A 14,606-nucleotide genomic window follows, 5' to 3' on the forward strand; every position below is an offset into this window, starting at 1 on the left:
GTAGTCAGGAAGGCATATGGCAGGGGTATTGAGTATAAAAGCTGGGAAGTCATGCTGCAGCTGTATAGAACCTTGGTTAGGCCACACTTGGAAAATTGCGTGCAATTCTGGTCGCCACATTACCAGAAGGATATGGAAGCGTTGAAGAGGATGCAGAGGAGGTTTACCAGGATGCTGCCTGGTCTGGAGGTTATTAGCTATGAGGAGAGGTTGGAAAAACTCGGATTGTTCTCACTAGAGCGACGGAGATTGAGGGGCGACTTGATAGAAGTTTACAAAATTATGAGTGGCCTGGACAGAGTAGATAGTCAGAAGCTTTTTCCCAGGGTGGAAGAGTCAATTACTAGGGGACATAGATTTAAGGTGAGAGGAGAAAGCTTTAGAGATGTTTGGGGCAAGTTTTCTACGCAGAGGGTAGTGAATGTCTGGAATTCGCTGCCAGAGGAGGTGGTGGAAGCAGGTACAATAGTGGTGTTTAAGAGGCAGCTTGACAAATACATGAATAGGATGGGAATAGAGGGGTACGGACCTCGGAAGTGCAAAATGTTTTAGTTTGACAGGCAATATGATCGGCGCAGGCTTGGAGGGCCAAAGGGCCTGTTCCTGTGCTGTACTCTTCTTTGTTCTTTGTATATGTCACTAAAAGCTAACGCATGTGCTAATCATAACCGAACAGGCTACCCAGGATCACAGCAGGTGAAGAATATAAAGGCAGCAAATATTGTTGCAGTCACAGTGCACCACATCTGAAATACTGTTTTCAGTTCTGAGCATCACATCTTCGGAAAAGCCTTCAGAAAAACTCAGAAAGTCATCATAACTTAGTTCCTTCATCTCTGGTATTATCCAATGATATAAGGAGATGGCAGATGAACTGAACCAGTAGTTTGCATTGGTCTTCACTATAGAGGATGCAAGTAACATCCCATAAATTGCTGTAAATCAGGAAATGAAAGGGAGGGAGGAACTCGGGAAAATTACAATCACCAGGGTAGCACGACTGAGAAAATTGTTGGAGTTGTGGGCTGACAAGTCGCTTCGTCCTGATGGACTTCATTCTAGGGTCTTAAAAGAAGTGGCTAGTGAGATAGTTGTTGCGTTGGTTTTAATTTTCCAAAATTCCCTCAATTTGGGGATGGCTCCATTAGATTGGAATGTAGTTACTGTAACTCCTTTATTCAAAAACAGAGACTGAAAGCAGGAAATTACAGGCCAGTTAGCTTAACATCTGTCATAGGGAAAATGTTAGAAGCTATTAGTAAAGATGTTATAGCACTTCGAAAAATTCAGGGCAATCAGGCAGAGTCAACATGGCTTTGTGAAAGGGAAATCATGTTTAACCAATTTATTGGAGTTCTTTGCAGAAGTAACATATGCTGTAAAGGAGAACTGGTGGATGTACTATATTTAGTTTTCCAGAAGGCATTTGATAAGGTGCCACATCAAAGGTGATTATGAAAAATAAAAGCTTATGGTGTAGGGTGTAACATATTGGCATGGATAGAAGATTGGCTAGCTAACAGGAAACAGAGGGTAGGCATAAATGGATCTTTCTGGTTTCTGGTTGGCAAGATGTAACAAGTGGTGTGCCACAGGGATCAAATGACATGGATGAAGGGACCAAAGGTGTGGTTGCTAAATTTGCTGATGACACAAGGATAGATAGGCTAGCAAGATGTGAAGAGGACACATGGAGGCAACAAAGGGATACAGTTTAGTTGAGTGCAAAGACCTGGCAAATGGAGTATAACGTGAGGAAATGTGAAATTGGCCATTTTGGCAAGAAGAATAAAAAAAAAGCATATTATCTAAATGATGAGAGATTGCAGAGCTCTGAGATACTGAGGGATCTAAGCGTCCTAGTGCATGAATTGCAAAATGCCAATATGCAGGTACAAAAAGTAATTGGGAAAGCTAATAGAATGTTATCATTTATTGCAAGAGGAATTGAATACAAATGTAGAGAGGTTATGCTTCATGCATACAGGGCATTGGTGAGAACATATTTGGAGTACTGTGTACAGTATTGGTCTCCTTAATTAAGGAAGGATGTAAATGTGTTGGAAGCAGTTCAGAAAAGGTTTACCAGATTAATACCTGGAATGGGTGGGTTGTCTTATGAAGAAAGATTGGACAAGCTAGGCTTGTATATGCTGGAGTTTAGAAGAGTAAGAGGTGGCTTGATTGATACATATAAGGTCCTGAAGATTCTTGACAGGGTCAATGTAGAGAGGATGTTTCCTCTTGTCGGAGGATCTAGTACTAGGGGCCACTGCTTAAAAATAAGCAGTCCTCCAATTAGGACTGAGATGAGGAGAATTTTTTTCTCTCAGAGGATCATGAGTCTTTGGAATTCTCTTCCTCAAAAGGCGGTGGAAGCAGAGTCTTTGAATATTTTTAAGGAGTGCTAGACAGATTCTTGATAAGCAAGGGAGTGAAAGGTTATCGGGGATAGGCGGAAATGTGGAGTCAAAAGTTACAATCAGATCAGCCATAATCTCACTGAATGGTGGAGCAGGCTCAAACGGCCAAGTAGCCTCTGTATGTTTGTATAACTGAGATAAAAGAACCATGAGCTATGATGGGAAACTGGATAAACTTGGATTGTATTTCCTAGAGATAGCTAAGATATCTAAGCTAACAGGTGAAATCGAATGAGATATTTAAAATAACGAAGAACACTGAAAAAGAAAATTGGGAAGGACTTTTCCCGAAAAATCGTGGAATCTGGAATAAGCAAATCCAGGAAAAATAAATAATTCAGATAAAGAATTAGGAGATTTGAAAAACCTTATCCCAAGAGGCATAATTGCAAGATCGACTAAGCTATTTCAGAGGGAAACATTATAAGAAAGAAGGATATTAAGGGATATTGAGGAAAGTCAGGGACTTTTATTGTAAAACTAAAGCTGCTACAACTCTCAAAAATAGCAAAGCAAGCACAATGGATCACGTGACTTATTCCTGTTCCTAAAGAGTCAACTTCTCTAGTTAGACATAACAGACAGTTTCAAAATATTTGTATGATGGCTAGGATTGAGATAGTCTAAAGCTGGTACAGGCAGAGGAAGTAACTTGTTAATGACAGCCATTAAACAAATATGCTACAAAGCAATTTCTTACTTTCAACTTTTGTGATGAACTGCTTATGCAATCTTCATTTAACCTGACTCCAGTTAATGGTGTTTTTCCCTCACTTCAGTATATCCTACCTTTAAACAAGAATCCTGCTTAGAGAAATCTTCAAAGTCCTTGGTTTGGAGCTCCAGGGAGTTGAGCTGAACTTCCACATCAAACACAGCTTGGTGAAGCTGCCATATCTCTGCCAGGTAGGCGGAAGGCACATAAGAGGTTTCAGGCAGTATCCCTTCAGTCAGCACAGTTACAATGTTCTCTTCGTAAATACTTTGCTGGTATGAAAATACAATATGATATTCAACAACAACAAAATAATCATTGGGGCTGAAACAACAAAATTGCCTCACCTAGGTTGGCAAAACCTCCAATTGTTGCAAAATCACTTGACCTGTTGCAGCTAATAGTACTATTAGTAGATATGGTCTTTCAAAGGTTCCTTTAACATAAGTTTACACAGAAGCAATTTTCTTTTTGGAAAGTATGCAAGTCAATTTTGGTTATGACACAGTTAGGAAGATAGAATCATACATCAGATTTAAGGATTGTAAACTCAAGGCACTAAAACGGAGGTAGCTTTATTCCACCAGCTGCAGAGATTACTGCAAAAGTGTTCCTGCTAAATATAAAATCCTATTTTGTAAGGGGAAATTAATAAATGACTATTTCTGTGGAGTAGAACTTGTAGCCCAATCTAGTGGTTATTTTTTCCATGAAGCAGTAAAATTAAGGATATAGTCTGAGCAAAGTTAAGTGCAGTTTGTAAAAGCTGTTCAAAGTCGGTGCCACACAGCTTTTAATAACATCTCAATTTACCTGCTCTCAGTAAACTCCGAAGTAATACAAGTTCCTTTTTCTACAATTTAACAAACAACTGTACAGGCTCCATAATTAAGGCAAATGTGTTTTATTAATTTGTTTACTTAGCATCAATCATTGTTTTAAAAATGGTAAGAAAGTAACTGTTTGAACTGAGGTCAGTAAAAAAGATTTAAACAATCAACCAATCCCACTATCGTCCCCTCTTCCAAACTAAAGTTTGGTTGGATTGTTGTTTATGATAACAAGTGAGGAATTATTCAAACACTGGGTACTGTTATATCTCACCATCAAAAAAAAAGATTTTAAGATCAAGCAACCTGACATTAGCCGTTCAGCTACACTGGTGATATATACTTTACAATCTAACCAATTAGCTTCATAAACAACTACTCAAATAAAAAAAATGATATGAACAGAAAAACGAATCGGGACTGTAATGAAGCAGCATGGAATTCACTGGGAAATATGTCAAAATAAATTGAAAAAATATCATGCAGCCTTGTGTGTCTTCAAGATGGAACATATGATGCAGCATTTCTGAGCATGTGTTAAACAGATACAGCTGCAAGCATTTTTGAGTTTAATGGTGAAAATAGCAGCATTGTTTCAAACAGCTCCACAGAAAATGAACACTGTAAAGTAAGGCTCAAATACCATGCAACTTTTTTTCCTTCCACCCCAAAACAGCTTTGAGAACAATAAATCTTGAATGGAATGCATTAAGCACAATTAAAACAACTAATAACACAGAATAAAATGATATATTTCCTGTCAAGAATCGAATCTGGCCATTTGTTCTCTGCAGTTAAAATACAATTTCAAACATTTCCCACTATTGTGTGAAGGTTATGTTAAATTTCACTAGGTTAGATTTCTCCGACTTCATCTTGAATGCTAAAAATAAAGCAATTGGCTCAAAAAGCTCACACTTTACCTCAGCAATGCAAGACATCCTGTTGATAATGATTTTGGCAAAAGAATAAGTCAATTGATTATTCATTTAGGGCAATCATGGACTATTAGCTTTATATGTTACATTAAGCTTACCCTGGAATATGGAACTCTCAGGTGGCTCAAAGATTAAAGTGTTATCTTGCACTTGATAGATCAAATACATAGCAATGTCCTATGTTTCAGAGTAGTGTCTAGTTATTGTTGTTATTGAATGGTTTAAAAACTAAATCACTACACCTGTTTGGGGTAACTGCTTATGTTTGATCATTTTAAATCTCCTATGCACCAACAGAAAAAAATAATGTTTCAAATGTAAAGCTGGAGATACAATTTGTTTTTCTATTTATTCGTAATTTGTGAATGAGTCAACATAAAACATAAAGGAAGATACATGGGAAATTGTTTGCCCAATAGATTCATGTGCAATCGATTCTATCAGGGACAGGGATGGGAATTGAAGGGAAAAAAATAAGCAAAGGTGATAATTGAAGAACATAAGAAAGCTGGAAGAAAAAAAGAGCCATTCAGCCCAAGAAGCATGCTTCTTTCACAACCTCTTCATGGCTACCTTAATCAGGGACTTCCTTCTCCACACACTCTCATCCAAAATCTCCAGGCTCTCTTCCAAGTCCCCATTTAAATCCTGATCTATTAATATCCATAACTCTTGCTGTTATACATCTTCAATCTTGTATCATTGAGCAAATTTATCAGACTCAGGCCAAAGTGGTCAAAAATTGTGCATCTGCTAAACCTGGTTTTCACAGTTCAGCTAGAGTAGTTAGATGAAGGTTTATCATGATAATGTGGAGGTAGGATGATTTTCCCCCTTCTTCCTGTACTGTAAGTTATAAAAATACAACTTATTAAAAATCCAACTGCTTTCCGGACAAGTATTAATCTAACATTTTTTTGAAAGTGATTAAAACAGTTCTGATGAAGGGCAAATAGATCTGCTCTGTACTTGCAGTATTTTCTATTTTGAGTATTGCTGAAAGAAAGAGGCTTTTTTGGCAAAGCTTTTCGTCCTGCATTCATCAGGACAATTCACAAGAAAATACCAATGTCAGTGGGAACAACATATTTATACTGTATGGGAAGAGAATGCTGATTGGTTGGCAAGTAGACTCTGATTGGCAGAGGTATTGCCATGGAGAATGCACCAATTGATGTGACTGACAGTTAACTGCCAAGCATTGTTTGAAATTTAAACCAAGCAGCTTGACTCTGATCGGTCAAGACATTGCCCTGGGAAATGAACTAGCAAAAGGTTGTCACTTACTTTAGCTGAAACAGGTGCATTACATGTACGTGTTCTTTCTGTCTGCAAAGAATAGGGTCCTATGTATTAATATATGTAACTTCCAAATGCGCCATATTGCAAGCCTGACTAACAACCTTAGATTGGTTACCAGCATAATTCTAAGCAGACTAAGGATTATTTAGCAAATGTTGTCCACTCGCAGAATCACACCTAATGTTGGACACTGTGTTTTGAGTTTTACAAACACGGGCTGGTTGGGTAAAGTCCATACCTTGCCCATTGCAAACAACAGAAGGGACATGTTGTTTAATAGGATCCTCCAGTTTTTGGGATATACGGCCTGCATACCTAACATCATACTGGCACCAAAGTTCATACACCACATTACTAATTTGTATGATACGTAGAACGTCTTTTGGCTTGATGGCGGCATCTTGTTAGTGGTAACTATCACTTGTGTTGCTATTGCATAGCAGCAGCATGAAACAGCTAGCTTCACCTGTTGCTCAAATTTTTGAGATACCTTGCCCTCCCATGGTAATCTGAGATAGACTAGGCACTTTTCAAGGCCAAAAGTAACGATGAGTTTGCATGATATACAGTGTGAAATGATCTGATCAGGGTAGCCATTATCCCACAGGATGTCTTTGATGTGCCCTATTTCAGCACCAAGCTTGCATGGTGAGCAAATGGCTTGTGCCCTGTTTATGACTTTGCCAATGAGGCCAATCTTGTAGTCCGTAGAACTATAAGAATCCCAACATGTATATTGACCAGTGGAGGTAGGCTTGCAGTAGACCGTGGTAAACCCGCTGGCAGGTTTCTCAACTAGTACATCAACGAAAGGGAGTTCATTTGACTGCTCTATTTCATATGTGAATTTGAGTGCTAAGTGAAGCCCATTAAGACATGCAAGGAAATTATTACATGCAGCTGTAGATTTATATATAGCAAACGTATCACCACATAGCAGAAATATACAAGGGGTAGGAGGTTGGGTGTCATTCCATCAAAGGCACGTTTCTCATAGAACCCCCAGCAAAGATGTTTGTGAGAGCTGAGGATCCCGTGGCAACACCATCTATTTGGGCATACATGGTGTCATTAAAGCTGAACTGAACTATGCGAGTTGCCGAGTTCATAAGCTCAATGAATACCGATTCACACAATGGTGGCGGGTCTAGATTGCCATGATATAGTGCTGCAGTGCAAATAACTGTCAGTCACCATCAACTGGTATATTCTCCATGGCAACACCTCTACCAATCAGAGTTTATTTGCCAACCAATCAGCACTCTCTTTTCATACTGTATAAATATGTTGTTTCCCTGATATTGGTATTTTCTTGCAAATTGTCCTGATGAGTATAAGATAAAAAGCTTCAACAAAAACTGTTTCTTTTTTCAGCAATACTCAAGTTCTGTCCTACCAAATGATTATTTTCTAATTTATTGACACCTTATAGTGGACTGTGCTAACAGAGAACAATTATCTACTTATGACTGATAAACACAACTAAATCCATTATTTAAAGAGTGGTGTTTGTTGATAATTGAACAATTTGTCACATCTTGGATGAATACTATTTGGCATCTAGTCACACGGAAATGTTGCTGTTTCTGGTCAAAATGAGTATAGATCTCAAAACTATACTCCCCCCAAGGACTTGGCAAGAGTTTGCCAACTGAGTAGTTGAACAATAAAAACCAGCAAGGTTCAGAATCCCCAATTATACTGAATTAATCGATTCCTGCTTGGGAAGCTGTAGAGCACTAAAAATAGCACTAATGCTTTAGGGAGGGAACAATAATCCCATGAACCATGAGCTAGCTGGAAGTATGCGGGTTAGGGGGAACATGATCCAAGGTTCAAAAACACTATCGGCAGCCTCTGCTGGAAATGCATTTGCTTGGATGTTAGATAAGGAGAGGATTGGCCTCAGCTATTATGTCCTGCCGATAAATAGCCTTCCAAAACACACTACCGAAACTGCTACATAAATAATGGCCACTTAGCCAAGTGCAAGATAGCAAAGGTTTCTGTGGAACTGTGCTCTGAGCAGATAAATGCTTTTTATCCAAGAAGGCAGAGGAGGAAAAAAGTCTTACAGCAATTATTGCTGAATCTTTGCTGAACTATCATGGCATTATGTATTTTGGGTTTATATACTGTTTCTACAGATTTTCTGAACATCTGAAAAAGTTCCATTGTTTTTTTTTGAAGAATGCAGAATTTGTAGGCTGAATTTTCCCAGCCCTGTGGTGCCAGACTTGAAGGCAGGAGGGCCAGGAAAATAGGCAGGGGGGAATCACATCAGGACAGTTCCCTGATTCACTCCTGCTGACTGGGAGGGTTTCCAGGATTGCATTGAGACATGAGTCAGCTGCCCACCACATGGAGACGGGCAGCCAAATTGCACTGTTATGGCCTCAATTCAGATGGATTTTGCAGTCTTTCTTCCATTTTGCCGGCTGAGCAGCCCCTCACCAAGTGTGCAGGCCACCAGCTTAATGGAAGTGCCCTCCCTGTGGTAGGCTGGGGGCCATCGGAGACAGAGGCTCCATGCCACAAAGAGGAGACTGAATTAATGAAAGGCCACAATCATGGTCCAGACCATTACAACGGAAGGGTTTTCCCTTCAGGCCGATTCCTACTGGTCTTGATGCTGGTTACTTGTTGCTTGATGTGGAGGCCAGCAAGATCACCTCTATTCTCCCCAATCCTGCCTCAGCAGGGCCCACCTATCCCAGTGGGGCTGCCAAAGCTCTAGAGCTGCCAGCCCTCTGACTGGGTCGGTAGCCTAAGGACAGCGAACTCGGACGCAGCCAATTAGGAGGCCGCCTCTGGGGAGATTACTGAGCTGGTCTCTCTGCCAACAAGCACAGGCTTGGGACCTTCATTTAGTCCTGACGTCAGGGTCCCAAATCTAGCAGGGAAATTCTGCCCTATATTATACTAAGATAATCTCATGTGTCCTTAGATTCAAGGACTTTTTGACCTAAACTGATGGTTATGAAGGTGCTTTCAATGAATTGTTGTTTTTTTCATATTCTTAACATAGCCAAGGCAAATTCTGCTAAGTGCATAAGCGCTCGTTAGGTAGAATCTTGGCCTCTGTTGTTGAATGCAAGATGGTTGCTCTGTTTCTGCAAAGCTTTCTTTCACAAATGAGAGACTATAAGAACCAAGACTGCAAAGGTCTTTCCTATCCCCCTTCAGCTATATTTTTATAATTATCAATGCAAGGAGGAGGCAGCAAATCTAATATTCATCCACATGGTCTCAATAGTCTTCTTTGAATTACTGGCCAAACTTTGAAAGCCAAGCTTAGGAGGTGCATATTTTCTTAACCACTTTGAGCAGCATCACCAGATTCAGAGGCAATGATACAGGTTTGAAGATGTGTGACAACAAAGTTTTGTCAAAGTGATGGGAAATGAGTATATAATATTAGCACCTGCTACAACGATCAAGTATATACAAAAAATGTACATAAACACTGGAGTACAAATAAAATTTGATGATAATTTTAGCTACTTTGCATTAAAAACATAAATAATAATTAGGCATTATAAAAGATCTAAATCAAGTACGCATTGAACGATAAGTGATCCCACAACCAACAGATCAGATCGAAGCTCTGCAGTCCTGCCGCATCCAGTCGTGAATGTGAATCCAGTCGACAATTAAACAACTCACTGGAGGAGGAGACTTCACAAATATCCCCATCCTCATTGATGGGGGAGCCCAGCCCATCAGTGCAAAAGATAAGCCTTGAAGCAGTTGCTACAATCTTCAGCCAGAAGTGCCGAGTGGATGATCCATCTTGGCCTCCTCCGGAGGTCCCCAGCATCACAGGTGCCAGCCTTCAGCCAATTCGATTCACTCCACGTGATAACAAGAAATGGCTGAAGGCACTGGATACTGCAAAGGCTATGGGCTCTGACAATATTCTGGCAATAGTACTGAAGACTTGTGCTCCAGAACTTGCCCCACCCCTAGCCAAGCTGTACCAGTACAACACTTGCATGTACCCAGCTATGTGTAAAATTGCCCAGGTATGCTTTATACACAAAAAGCAGACAAATTCAACCCGGCCAATTACCGCCCCATCAGTCTACTCTGGATCATCAATAAAGTAATGGAAAGGATCATAAACAATGCTATCAAGTGGCACTTGCTTAGCAATAACCTGCTCACTGACACCCAGTTTGGGTTCCGCCAGGGCCACTCAGCTCCTGACCTCATTGTAGCCTTGGTTCAAACATGGACAAAAGAGCTGAACTCCCAAGGTGAGGTGAGAGTGACTGCCCTTGATATCAAGGCTGCATTTGACCGAGTGTGGCATCAAGGAACCCCAGCAAAACTGGAATCAATGAGATTCAGGGGGAAAACTCTCCGCTGGTTGGAGTCATACCTAGCACAAAGGAAGATGGTTGTGTTTGTTGGAGGTCAGTCATCTCAGCTCCAGACATCACTGAAAGGAGTTCCTCAGGGTAATGTCCTCGGCCCGACCATCTTCAGCTGCTTCATCAATGACCTTCCTTCCATCATAAGGCCAGAAGTGGGGATGTTCACTGATGATTGCACAATGTTCAGCACTATTCGCGACTCCTCAGATACTGAAGCAGTCCATGTCAAAATGCAGCAAGACCTGGACAATATCCAGGCTTGGGCTGACAAGTGGCAAGTAACATTTGCACCACACAAGTGCCAGGCAATGACCATCTCCAACAAGTGAGAATCTAACTATCGTTAGATATTCAATGGCATTACTACCACTGAATCACCCTCTATCAACGTCCTGGAGGTTACCATTGACCAGAAACTGAACTGGCCTAGCCATATAAATACTGTGGCTACAATAGCAGATTGGAGGCTAGGAACCCTGCGATGAATAGCTCACCTCCTAACTCCCCAAAGGCTGTCCACCATCTACACAGTCAGGAATGTGATGGAATACTCCCCACTTGCCTGGATTTGTGCAGCTTCCACAACACTCAAGAAGCTTGACACCTTCCAGGACAAAGCAGCCCACTTGACTGGCACCATATCCACAAACATTCACTCCCTCCATCATCAACGCACAGTAGCAGAAGTGTGTAACATTACAAGATGCACTGCAGGAATTCACCAAGGATCTTCAGACAGCACATTCCAAACCCACGACCACTACCATTTAGAGGGACAAGGGCAGCAGATGGATGGGAACACCACCACCTGGAAATTCCCCTCCAAGTCAATCACCATCCTGACTTGGAAATATATTGCCATTCCTTCACTGCTGCTGGGTCAAAATCCTGGAACTCCCTCACTAACTACACCACAGGCACTGCAGCAGTTCAAGAAGGAAGCTCACCAACAGCTTCTCAAGGGCAATGAGGGATGGGCGATAAATGCTGGCCCTGATAGCGAAACATTGGGAGGAGGCCAAGATGGATCATCCACATCCCGTGAATGAATGAAAAAAAATTATCACAATGGATATCACAAGGACAAGTATAAACAATGATTTAAAGAATGTTTCCAATTTCTTTTCAAAACAAGGGAAAGCAAACCCCCAGTATTATCCAATTAGTGAACCATGGTGTGGTGAATTCCATTTGTTGTAGAATAAAAACTGCAAGCCTCCAATTCATTCTCCATGTAATCAAATTTAGCAATACTCACGTACAATTATTTACTGCTTGCAGTGGAAATTAGAGTGGCATTCTTTCGTTTTTTAACCCCTTAATAAAAATGTCAATTGCAATCAATATACTAATGTACAATTATTTACTGCTTGCAGTGGAAATTAGAGTGGCATTCTTTTGTTTTTTAGCCCCTTAAAAAAAATGTCAATTGCAATCAATATCTCCATTCATAATGAAAGACTAAGAAATTACTATTGGTGATCTCAGCAAAAGAAACACTTGATGCATTGATAAGATACTCCTCTATCCATCACTGTAATGCAGCCATTAATTTTTTCATTTTAAATTGGTCACCACCTCCATTAAAACAGCAAAAAAGGAACATTATGCAATCAAATTAATCTTCCATCCATCAACACTTTGAACAGCGATGGTCTGTAATTTCCAATGGAGGGGCAACTGAGTCAGATTGTAAATCCCTTCATAGTTCCTTACCCAGAAATCCAGCTGCTCCTATCTCACCCAACCTTCCCACTCAGGCCAGGTGAGATCTGTGTAGCACAGCAGATTCCCACGGCCTTCTGTCCAGGGCTGCAGCGTTGGAGGTAAGGAGGGCACGCCCCTTTTTTACGGCACTAGCTGCGCTAAAGCAGGTAAATTTAAATGTCTAGCCACTTTGAGCTGCCAGGGAGAGGGTAAATGCGTAAGGTAAGTGGGCAGGGTTAGGGAGATGTGGGGGATGTGGGTGAGGAGGGGGTGGGGTAGGAATGGCTCGTGGGAGGAGGGGTTGGTCAGTGCAGGGAGGGGCTTGGTTCGGGTAGTCAGTGGGGAATGCAGTTGTAGCCAGTGGGGAGGGAATAGTCAGAGGTGGGGAGGGCAGTCTGTTGGCTGGGCATGTAGTCGGGGGGATGGGAAGGGAAGTTGGGGGATGGGGAATGTAGTCAGGGAGGTGAGGGTGTAGTGGGATGGGGTGCGGTGTACAGTCGGGGCCGGAGGAATGTAGTCAGATGGTGGGGAGCGCAGTAAGGAGGAGGGTGGATGGCAGTCGGTGGGGTGGAGGTGTAGTCAGGGGGTCCTGTCGGTGGTTGGAGAGGGTAGTCAGGGGAGCAGTGGGTGGAGATGGCAGTCGGGCTACTAAGGGTAGTTGGAGGGGTCCTGTGGAGGGGTTCTTCAGTGTTTAGGGTGTGGGGATGTACTCAGGATGTAGGTGTACTCGGGGTGTGAGGTAGTTGGGAAGGGGCGGGGTCCCGTGCATTTAGCGGGGGTGTCAATCTGGGTGGTACTTGGGGAGGGAGTGAGGGGGCACAGGGGGCTAGTGGAATGGTGGGGGGAGTCCTGTGACGTGTCAGGAGGCATGGAGGGAGTCCTGTAGGGTGTTGGGGTGGATCAGTACTATAGTTACGCAAAAGCTAGAAGTGGTTTTACTCTTCTAACTTTTCTGGGTAACTATTACAGGAATACAGTTGGAACCATCTGAAGTTTGCTATTTAAATCGCATTATTGGATGCTCCCCAGTCCAGGGGAATTATCCATCGGAGTTTGAACTTGCCAGGGCAAGTGCTCTGCAATCCTGACCTGTGGAGCTTCCAGCGGGGGGCAGCAGAAGGCGCGATTCAGCAGCACACCTTTGGCGTACCCCTAGATACACTGCCCTGGAGCTCTGAAATGAATGGGCCAATATGTAAAGAGAAGAAAGAACTTGCACTTTTCATGATTTCAGGGAATCCTGTTACCACTGTTGCAATGCAGGAAAAGGCGGTACTAATTTGAGTATAGCAAGCTCCTACAAACAGCAATGGGATAGTGACCAGATCATCTGTTTATAGTGATGTTGATTAAGGGATAAGGGGTGACTTGGACAGTGGAAGAGTTCTTTTGCTCTTTGTCAGATATCACCATGTGATCTTTTACAAGCACCTAACAGGGCAGATAGGGCCTCAGTTTAACATCCCATCTCAAAGCTGGCACCTCTGATGGAGCAGCACTTCTTCAGTACTGCACTGAAATATCATCCTAGCTTACATTTTTAAATCTCCGGAGTGGGATTTGTGCCTTCTAATTAAGAGGTGGAAGTGTGGTAATTTAGCCAAGGCTTTGCACTCAGTTCATAGCTAGAATCCTTTTCAGGTCAGGACACAACCCCCAAAAATAAAGAATACATCAAATTCTTTGTACTGGAACCATTCCCTGAGTTGGTGTCAAGAACGTATCAGCCAGACTCCCACTTAAGTGTCTTCTCCATTTCCAAGTGTGAATCAAAAGAACTGAAAACAGCAGGTGCCTGGTGTTGTGACATTTTATTTAAGAAAACACCAGTCACAATGAAAGGGCTGCACTTTATTCCATATGTTACACAGTAGGGGACAGGATGCTAAGAATCAAAACACTAACTATAGTTAAGTTTTACTACAAATAATAAAATTAAGTTCGTTTTAGTTCATTAACCTCAAGTGCTGGAAACTCTCTTAAATAGCAGCCAACATGAAGAATATGATTTGCATTATTATAGTGCCTCTAATTCACAAAAACATCCCAGGGCATTACAAAGTTGTGAGAAAAATCAAGGTTGAAACAAAGGAGGAGAATTTAGGAAAGTTGGCTGTAAGTTTGGTCAAGGGCATGAGATTTAAGGAGTATCTTAGAGAAGGGGAGAAATAGAGGGGTTAAGAGAAGGAATTCCAGAAAAGGAGACCAAGTGCCAGAGAGGCCAGTTGCCCATGGTAGGGAAAAAGGGATGCACAAGAGGTCAGAAAAGCAGGGGCAAAATTTGAGTACTTTAGTTTTTGAAAACTAAATTT

The 14,606-nt window shown here is 41.7% G+C and overlaps 1 protein-coding gene across 6 annotated transcripts in view; it reads right to left on the minus strand.

Annotated features, from left to right (window-relative positions):
- Nucleotides 1-14,606, minus strand: part of dmd (dystrophin) — a 1,945,510-nt gene that overhangs the window by 944,192 nt on the left and 986,712 nt on the right. For all 6 annotated transcript variants that reach the window (XM_078559857.1, XM_078559853.1, XM_078559852.1 and 3 more), the window contains exon 41: nucleotides 3,213-3,410. In XM_078559857.1, the coding sequence (XP_078415983.1) occupies nucleotides 3,213-3,410 (198 nt within the window). The remainder of the gene's footprint in view (nucleotides 1-3,212; nucleotides 3,411-14,606) is intronic.

This window comes from Cetorhinus maximus, chromosome 16, assembly GCF_964194155.1.
Source record: "Cetorhinus maximus chromosome 16, sCetMax3.hap1.1, whole genome shotgun sequence".
Taxonomy (NCBI): Eukaryota; Metazoa; Chordata; class Chondrichthyes; order Lamniformes; family Cetorhinidae; genus Cetorhinus; species Cetorhinus maximus.